Genomic DNA, 10,248 nt, shown 5'->3' with positions numbered 1-10,248 from the left:
TCTTGCTCTGTCATTTCCTCTAACGTTAGGCAAAGTCACTTTATCATTCTGAGTTGTAGTCTTCTCATTTGGAAGTATTTTTAAGGTTTCTTCCAATTCCAGAATACTATGATTTTTTAGCTTATACAACATAGTTATGCTGTAAATTTCATGAATACATTAATTGCTGTCAGCAACTAGTGTGGATTAAGCCCTTAAGGTATGATGATGAAGGCCTTGGCTCTGCCTGCATTCAATATGCTCATATTTAGAGGGGGATTAAAAAAAACCAAGCAAATAATGGAGGGAGAAGTGATATAATACAACCATGTATTAATATCTAACATTAAAAAAAATAACCTCTATGTGCCAGTGCTTTGCATGGATCATCTCATTTAATTCACTCAACAACCCTGTAAGATAGGTATTATTTATCCCCATTTTATATCAAAAATTTGCTCTCTGATAGAAATATTTGATCCAGACTTTGAAATGAAATTAGAATTTCTCAAGCTGAAGAAAAGATGAATGAAAACATACAAAACATTGATTATCTTACATGCCACTATAATGCCATGATTTTAAAGAAGGTAAATCTTATAACCATTTCTATGGAACTGCCTAACTTGTTTGTTGTAATGAGGAGTCTTGTTATTGTATAATACATGAAATTTGTTTTTTTTTAAGACAATTCTCTATTAATCAGAGATCTTTCTGTGGTATCAGGTTTATATAGTGATATAGCCAATGTAAAGTCTCACTGTTTTATCAGGCAATCATTTAATTGTGATGCAGTTCAAATTAATAGAACATTTCTATATTAGGTAAAAATCTTTATTTCTTTGATGTTCACCCATTGGTCCTGGTTCTCAAATCTTGGAACATGAAATAAGTTATTTGTTTTCCAAGCATTGGGAAAGTCATTCCCTATAGTCTGAACACGAACTTCTAGTACAACAGAATTAAGTGAACTTTCTTTCATTAGCGTCATATGACACTGTGTTCATGTTAAGGTGATGGATAGCTAAAGCTCCACGGACTTTACCTCATGAACCAATATCAATCCTGTTCTCATATTAAAATTTAAATCTTGATGCAGAATGATTACTTGTTGCATTTCACCTGACTTGTTCTTTTTTTATATAATTTATTTATTTATTATTTTGGCTGCGCTGCAGTGGCCTCTTCGTTGCAGCATGCGGGCTTCTTAGTTTCGGCATGCATGTGGGAGCTAGATCCCTGACCAGGGATCAAACCTGGGCCATCTGCATTGGGAGTGCGGAGTCTTACCCACTGGAGCACCAGGGAAGTTCCTCACCTGACTTGTTCTGAACAAAAGTCTATTGAGATCTTTAAACACGTCTCATTTCTGCCTTTCAATATCCTGGTCATTTCTTTTGTCTTCAGTAGATAGAAGCGTGCCTTCTGTGTCTTCATCCTAATTAGTAATATGAATGTAGTCAGGAGCTGTTTTTGTCTATAAGTGAAAGAGACTAACAAATCAATGACTTACATCAGGTGGGAGTTAAGTTCTCTTTCACATAACAACAAAAACAAAAGCATGGAGACAGGCGGTGCGGAGCTAATGGCAATTCCATAACGGTGTCAATGTCCCAGGAGCTTTCTTTCTGCTCCTTCATCCATAAGGTCTTGCTTCCATCCTCAGAGTCACCTCATGGTAGAAGATGTTCACTGCAGCTCCAGCTATGATGTCTCAGTCAGGAAGAGACGGGGGGAGCAAAAAGCATGCAAGGTAGATCGGCTCCACTTTTTAACTCTCCCCAAAGCATCAGTCACAAAATCTTGTTTTGACAAGAAGGTTGTCAGACACTGCTAACTACATGCAGAGGAGACTTGGAAATGTGCTTTTTTTTTTTTTTTTTTAAAGCTGGGCACATTGCCACCCCCAACAAAATCAGAATTCTTTTAGGTGGAGAGGAATAAATATGGGGTAGATGAAAGATGGAAGAGGCAAGAGGAACACAAAGATTTTTTCCCCCAGAAACACTGTACCCCTCGGTACCAGGGACCTAAGCTGTGGCAATACAAGGATGTGAAGAGATGAATGAGACAAGATTCTCGACCTCGGTCACAGTCAGTAGATTTAATATCATCATTAAATTAATGTGATTAGGAGCAATCTTCTCTAAGAAGATTGGCTTATCAGGTTTGCTAATCTTCTACAGAAAGGTCTCAAGTTACTGTACTTACTCTCCTTTGAGATCAATGCTTTTTAATTGAAGGCACTTGGCTAACCTAGTGAGTCATACTTTTCGTAACAGGGGATTGATGATCATCAATTTAGTTAATGACATTTTTATAACAAGAATGTGGAAATTGTACTGCTTAATATTTGTCTCCTCTGCCCCAGTCCTTTCCCTGAGGGCTAGGACTCTGGAGTCCACTTCTTCACCTTCCTGTTGCTCTGCACAGACAAGCAGAGCCTGCCGCAGTTCTATACCACAGCCATTCTGCCTATCTCCACTCTGACAGGAGACATTAATGTCTGAGAGAAACTTTAAGATAAAAATAAATTAAAGATAAAAAAGCTAAAACAAGATTTAAAAAACTACATATATCACTTTTGTCTGGACAACATTTTTTCTTTTTTCTTTTAATAGAAAATTAAATCTCCGTAGCTGGCGAAGGATCCGATACTTCACCTGTAAGTAGACGGGATGGTGGCTTATTTGGGTAACATCCAGAGCTCATTTCCCATTGCTTTCGGACAGAATTTATGGGTACAATTATAGAATTTTAAAAGATCATCTACATCTTCTCAGAATAGGAAGGCTGTTTGTTAAACTCTCTGGCACAGTTGGAAACAAGATAGGTCTCTGGAAAATTCTCAGAACTCACCACAATCACCGATGTCTTTTACAGCTGAAAGAAGATTTGCTTTGTGAGAAAAGACCCAATTTTATATTAAAGAAAGAGCTGCTGGCAGGTCTCTCCCTTGGGCTTTTGTCATTAAAATTCAATTGAACGCTGACATTTTTTACCTCCACGTGCCCCATCACTGCTTTCCTTCCTCACCAGTTTTTCACAGAGCTGCAAAATGCCCTCTCGTTTGTGCTGTGTCATACTAAATATACAGACTAAATAAAATGTAAACTAGGAATACACTGGCATCAACGTTTAAGGCAAGTGTTACATGCATGTGATGAGATGCGAGCTAGAAAGAGATGGGGCACTTCGGGGTTTTCAATTGCTTTAGTTTATTTATTAAAAATTTAAGGACTCCCCTGGCGGTCCAGTGGTTAAGACTCTGCGCTTCCACTGCAGGGGTCGCGGGTTCGATCCGTGGCCGGGGAAGAACCCGCTTGCCATGCAGCCAAAAAATAAAAAATGTTTAAGGCATCTTTGGGAAATATAGAGATTTTTTTTTGTAATTAAAAACAAAAGTACACGTGAAACAATGAAAAAATTTATAAAGAAAAAGTTCATCTCTCCTTCTCCTTCTCTTATTGTAACCAGTGTCGACATCCTTTCCCGTCTTTCCTCCTATTGACACAAACATTCTACACGTACACACATGTAAAAGTTAGGATGCTTGAAGCCTAAGAAGGAAAGAGTCATACCTTTTTTTTCTATTATACAGGAAAGAAATTAATGAAGAACATGATTTTATTAGGACTCTTTTAGTTGCAAGGCCCAGAAACCCAATTTAAACCAGTTTAAACAAAAATGGGGAATTTATCTTCGATGTGACTAAACTGCAGAAAGGGTAGGGGTGAAGCCAGTGTCAGGGATAGCAGGATCAAAGAATTCAAACATCCTCAGATCTTTGCCTTTTTTCCCCTCCCCTCCAGTCTTTGCAGTTTGTCTCTCTGAAGAAAGTTGGCTTAATTTCCTTGGGAAGACTGGAACCATAGCCACTTGCATGCTTGGCATTCTTCTATCCAATACTTGAAAAAAAAATTCCCTCCAGCTCCAATTAGAGGAAACCCTGTGGCCAGGGGCAAAGTTGTAACCAGAAAGATTCTGGGGAAGAGGGCAAGGGAAACAAAATATTTGCAAGTCAGGAATGGCTTGAATGAAATTCGAAAGACATCTGTTTAGTGATCTGGGAAGCCTGATGTGGTGAGCAGGTAGTTTAAGGCAGACCTATGGTGATTGTTAACTCTGCTTTTACTAGCTGTGTGTCCCTGAAAGAAGTAACTGCCTTTGCGGGTCTCACTTTCTTCATCTCTAAGGTTACTGTCTGAGCACCAGAAGCTTGTATGGGGGTCAAGTGAGGTGATGTAAATACAGGATACAGGTGTGAGATACCCAACCCCATCTTCACCTCCATGCTCCTTAATGGAAGTGGAAATTTTCTGGAGGTGGGAATTATATCTAAAGATCCACAACACAGTGTCTTGCTTCTATTAATCATTACTCCATAAATATTTATTGAGAAGAGAAAGAATAAAGATGGCAAAATTTAACTGCCAGTTTCCCTCAATCAAATGCTTTGGGTCTTCACTGACACCAAGACAGCCTCCAGAATGTTCATATAGGAAACTCATTTTGTAAATTAATTAAGCTTTAAAAAGAAAAAAATTATTCCCCTTCCTATCTAAACAACTTCATGCATGGCCTTTACCTCCATTACCTTTAAGTCTCCTCTGTACGCAAAGTGGAAAGGCAAGAACGTACATATGCATCCAATCCTCTTAGCTTGAGCAGAGCTTGTTGTCATAACTGAGGTGAAGAGGCTGAGGTCCCCAAAGGCGTTTCGGCAGCAAATTCATCCTCAGACTGAAAAATTCCCTGATGTCCATTCCAGTTCTGTGCACTAAAACCCTATGTTCTAGATTCCATGCCATGATCAGGGCCTCCAAAACCTTAAACCTCTCTAACCACCTATTATTGTAGAAAAAAATATACGTTCCTTTAAGTCCTTCCTGGTTACCTGAATTTGTGAAGGCTAGCTTTTGTGAAAACACAAACATGTTTTCATGTCACAAGGTCAAGTACAATGGATACAAGTACCTGAGTCCAGCAGTGACATGTGGTGTAAACTGGAGGAGGGGGACCACAAAGTTCACATCCTCTCTGCTGTCCAGACAGTCTTTAAAACAGATTATGGCCACTGTTGGCGGCATGGTCTGGAGGCTACATAATGACACAAATAACCTTTGTTATGCATGAACTGTAGTGAGACATTTTATGTTAAAGAGGGCAGGCTGTGGAAGACATGACATAATTTTAGTTAAAATTACATTTTTTATGAACTTACATTTTGTTTAAAAAATCCCAGCGGAGAAGAATGATTTCTGAGCTATCTTTACCAGGCAGGGTTGCAAATCCTATTCTAAAATTGTCAGAACAAGTTTTATTTCACAAAACAATCATGCCCAGGGCAGCCAAGTAATGATATCGATGACAGTCAAGTCACACCGCAAAAACACTTCATTTTTATTCTGGAGAAATGCACATATGTTAGAGTATTAAATCCCAGGAGAATATATCTGTGATTTTTTTTAAAATAGGAAAGTAAAAGAAAGCCATAGTTTTCAAATCAAGTGATAATAAACATATCTTTTTCTTCTTTTTACATTTTTTGAACCAATGTAACAGCATAGTACACATTTTACTATCTATTCTAGAAGGAGATGTACTAGCAAATCGTAGGCAAACTATGACATATTGTATAGTACATTGTGAATTCCTGATTGTATAAAGGTCCAACGTATGGAAATTTACAAAGTATTTCATTGTTCTGTGGTTAAAGATAAGTGTTCAGTAACTATCAGGTAGGCATATTCTTTATCTGGGTCTTCCCCTTGCTCCCTACCAATGTGCTTCTCTCTGTGGGACCTGCCTTCCCTCATGACTCTAGAACGACCCTTGCAAATGTCTGCTAGTTCAGGCTTAAGTGGAATTATCTCCCAGTAACATTTGTATTTAAGCTGGAGGCCAGTAAATGATGGCTTTCTTTCCTTTCCCCTAGTCCACTTATATCCAGGGACACCTAAACTGCAAAGCGTCCTGGGCTCTGTGGAATTTTCCCCAGGCTGAACCCCCTCACTGAATGTGCTTCTGTGTGCCCCTGGTTAGCTGCTACCCCACCCTCATCACAGGCTTTCTCTACAAAGTTTGAGTAGGGCTGAGTGAGTGGAGCGTTGGCTGCCACTTGGAACGATTGCCAGTGCCTCAATTGTTGTTTGGAGGCCATCACATTAGAAAGAAGTGTCACTTTTTATATTTTCCAGTTGATAGATCTAAGCACTTAGAAGAATGCTGTTAGTTGGCTTTCTTCAGACTAAGTTGCAATTAACCATTCAAACACAACTCATGTAGGGTTCATGGGGATGAACGCTACCACCAAACAATGAGACCTCTGTCTAGCACATATTGAAAAATTAAAAAATTCCTCCCAAGTGACGTTAAGGCTGACACCCTTCGTTTTCCAAGGAAGCCTGTGTCTACTTCAGAGGGATGCGGGTTTGCTTTAAGCCTCTTGTGTGCCACAGAGTAGCTTTGTTTCCCCTCCCTGGGCTGTGCTCATGGCTGAGTCTAAATGGTGCTTCTGGAGCAAGGGAGGGGCCCCCATCTCACCATATTTAACATATCTGAGGTTGTGGCACTCGCACACTGAGGACTTGAGTTTTTTAGAGTATTTTTGGAGACAGCACTTAACAAAACACTTGAGGACCAAAAAACTCAGTTCAGTGAAATTCAACACAACGCACAGGCATGAGGTAATGACCAAGAAGAGGATGAAGATGGTTTTCTCCGTGGGTTTGGAGACGAAGCAGTCCACAGTGTTGGGACAAGGCTTCAAATCACACTTCATAAAATAGGGAACACTAAAGCCACCATAGAGCTTGTAAAATAAAACCAGGAAGCCAATTTCAAAACCAGTTTTAACAATGAGGCTGATAAGGTAAGTGTACCACAGGCCCCCATCCATGGTGCCTGGGCTGACATAGAGTTTCTTCCTGTGCCTTTTCTCTCTACCCTCACGATAGGCTACATGTAGAACCACCAGAAGTGAAGGCGTGGAGACCACGATCAGTTGTAAGGCCCAAAGTCTGACCTGGGAGATGGGGAAGAAGTAGTCAAAACACACATTTTCACAACCAGGCTGTCTAACGTTGCACTCAAACTCTTTCTGCTCATCTTTCCATACATGCTCTGCCGCCACCATGTAGACCAGCAAACGGAAGATGAACGTGACCGCCAGCCAGATCCGCCCGATCCCAGTGGAGTATTTATTTGCTCCACTCAGGAGGTCTCTGAGGAACGTCCAACTCATGACTTAGATTCCAAAGAAGGCAATATTCTGCAAAAGAAAACAGTTTCATCATGATTCATTTACTTCTATTCCATTGATCATTTCTACTGTCTTACTTGTAGATTATGGAATTATGGAAGATGAACTTGACTTTTTGCATTATTACAACCCTGGATGTTCAGGGCTCTCTAAGAATCCCATAGGATATGCTTGCTTTCATACAAGGAGATGACACAGCTGGTCCACAGGACGTAAATGAGCCCATGCCCAGTTTAACTTGGAATTTGGTTTGTCATCCCACACACACTAGCCCATTCCCAGACAAATCCTTCTACTTTTTGGCTTCTCTCTAAGGATGGTTGGGTTCTATGGCTGATCTAGAAAGAATTAGATATGAATCCCAAGGTGACCTTGGTACCTTGAGATATCCCTCACATGCCAGCTTCTCTTTTTTTTTGATGTTCTTTTTTTATAGAAGTATAGTAGATTTACAATATTGTGTTAGTTTCAGGTGTACAGCAAAGTGATTCCTATATATGTTTATTTCAGGTTATTTTCCATTATAGGTTATCATAAGATACTGACTATAGTTCCCTGTGTTCTACAGTAAATCCTTGTTGCTAATCTATTGTGTGTGTCTGTTAATCTCAAACCCTTAATTTATCCCTTCCCACCCTTTTCCTTTTTGGTAACCATAAGTTTGTTTTCTATGTCTGTGAGTCTATTTCTGTGTATTAATTTTTGGATTCCACACATTGAAGTTGTAGTCTCTACTCACTTTCTCTAATTTGTCAGTGCCCGTCCCTAATCCCTAAAGGTTATTCCCTGTCCCTACCACCTCCAGTGTCCCGTATCTCATCCCAGCTGCTTACCTACAATTTGATAGTGAGACGTGAGGCTCTCCACTATGAACTCCCTCAAACTCATGCTCCCTCATCCCTCCAGATCTACTTACATCGGTGCCCAACTTACCTTCTTTACCCAGTTTGGAGGGAGAGGGTTGGTCTCTTCTCACCTCAAAATGATCATGATCATTCCAGCTCTAATCCCATTCTTGATCTACCCATTTCCCCTGCTCTGAATTCTGTATCTTCACCCTCCACTGCTCCCTTCCTCTCAGTGTATAAACGTGCTGAAGTGTTGTCCATTTTTAGTGGGGGAATCTTCACAGCTTCTCTTTCTGACAACCTCTATCTTTATCCCTTATTTCTACTTCCTCAACTATTATTTACTCATCAACTCACTGAGTCTAGTTTTTCTTCTCAGCATTGCACTTAACTTCAACTACCTCTCAATTACCAAGTGTTCTGGACGCTTCATATCTCCTTTAATGTTCCTGTGGTGTTTGATACTGTTGCCTGCACTTGTGTTTTTGAAACTCTTTCAGCCTTGATTTCCATACCACTCTCCCCGCTCTTTCTGTTATTCTGATCCTCTTGATTGTACCATCTTGGTTGTCTTTGCCCAGCCCTGAACAGCTCTGTCCTCTGCTCTTTTCTCCCTCCATATGCCCTCCCTGCAAAACCTCATGCATTCCTACAGATTCAACTACTGCTTTCAGGTTCTCGTTTCTCAAATCTTAGGCTCCTCCCCAGACTTCCAGATCTCACTGCCTCCTGGCTATTATCTAAATATCCTACAGGCATCTCAAACTTGATATGTCTGTAGTTCAATGTATTATCTGCTCTGCTCTTTGATTTCCTTATGTGGTTAAACAGCATCACTAACGCCCAAGCACCCAGGTCAGAAATCTCATATTCATCCTAGATGCCTCTCTCACGACCCTTTTAAAATTGCTCACCAAGTTCTTCTGATTCCTCCTAAATATCTCTCAAATTCACTTCCAAGTCACTGCTGAGCTCTCTCTCACCCATACAGCCCTGCCACTGCTTTCTACGTCCGGTCTCAGCATCTCCTCCGTTCCCCTCCTAGTACACCCTCAATGCTGCTCAGTTCTCTTGCGCCCCTCTCCGTCTCTTTTGCTCGTTACCCTACAAAAGTGGATAGGAAGCTAGAGAGCCTTCTTTTCCAACTCAGCGACAGTGTCTTTCTTGCACTCTTGGCTTCCATCTTGTCATATAACTGAACTCCATGGGCTGGGCAGTGATTTTTCTTTCTTTCTTTTCTTTTTTTTTTTTTTTGCGGTACGCGGGCCTCTCACTGCTGTGGCCTCTCCCGTTGTGGAGCACAAGCTCCGGACGCGCAGGCTCAGCGGCCATGGCTCACGGGCCCAGCCGCTCCACGGCATGTGGGATCTTCCCGGACCGGGGCACGAACCCGTATCCCCTACATCGGCAGGCGGACTCTCAACCACTGCGGCACCAGGGAAGCCCCTGATTTTTGTTTCTTGAGCCTACAGTGTGCTTAGCCTTCTCTGTTTAGTGCTCTTTTGAGTTGGTCTCTCACAACCAGCCTGGAAAGTGGGGTTTTTGTTGGTTTGTTTATGGTGGCGGTTGTGTTGTTCTTTCAGATGAGAAAGCAGACTCTGAAAAATAAAGCCACTTCCCAAGGTCACAAAATAAGAGGCAAAGCAGGGTTCACATCCAATTTTCGTTACTCTAAAACAGAGTTTCTCAACAGTGGCACCATTGACATTTGGGGCTGGATAATTCTTTGTTCCAGCAGCTGTCCTGTGCATTGTAGGCTGTTTAGCAGCGTCCCTGGCTTCTCCCAGCTAGATGTCAGTAGCACCACCTCCCACCCTATTTGTGACAACCAGAAATGTCTCCGGACAATTCCAAATGTACACTGGGGAGATGTAGCAAAATCTCTCCAGTTGAGACCATTGCGTCTCTAGTACAATCAGAAGATGTGGACTGGAGCTCCAGGTCTGCCGCTAAGATACTTCATGATTTCTCAGGTGAAAACCTTGCCATTTCAGGTCCTATCTCCTATTACAAAGATGGATTACATCTTGCCTTCTCTATAGACTCCGCCAGAGGAGCATCATGGAAATGATGATGTGAGGGGAACCAGAAGGTAAAGAAAATGGGGATATTGTGATAGTAGCATTCCTGCCAGAGCTCGTCACATGATCTCCTCCA

General features: G+C 41.2%; 1 protein-coding gene across 1 annotated transcript; it reads right to left on the bottom strand.

Annotated features, from left to right (window-relative positions):
- Window positions 1–3,758: 3,758 nt before the first annotated feature.
- On the bottom strand, window positions 3,759–7,435 carry GJB7 (gap junction protein beta 7). Its single transcript, XM_049695644.1, has one exon. It carries the CDS (start codon window positions 7,223–7,225, stop codon window positions 6,419–6,421), a length of 807 nt encoding a protein of 268 aa, XP_049551601.1. The 5' UTR covers window positions 7,226–7,435; the 3' UTR covers window positions 3,759–6,418.
- Between the last annotated feature and the right edge of the window lie 2,813 nt (window positions 7,436–10,248).

Source organism: Orcinus orca, chromosome 12, assembly GCF_937001465.1.
Source record: "Orcinus orca chromosome 12, mOrcOrc1.1, whole genome shotgun sequence".
Taxonomy (NCBI): domain Eukaryota; kingdom Metazoa; phylum Chordata; class Mammalia; order Artiodactyla; family Delphinidae; genus Orcinus; species Orcinus orca.
The sequence above is the reverse complement of the archived record's forward strand: the minus strand, read 5'-3'. Positions and strand labels throughout refer to the sequence as shown.

What these genes read in the sequence shown, in the direction of transcription:
- GJB7 (XM_049695644.1), bottom strand. Translation starts at nt 7,225, where the DNA reads ATGAGTTGGACGTTCCTCAGAGACCTCCTGAGTGGAGCAAATAAATAC.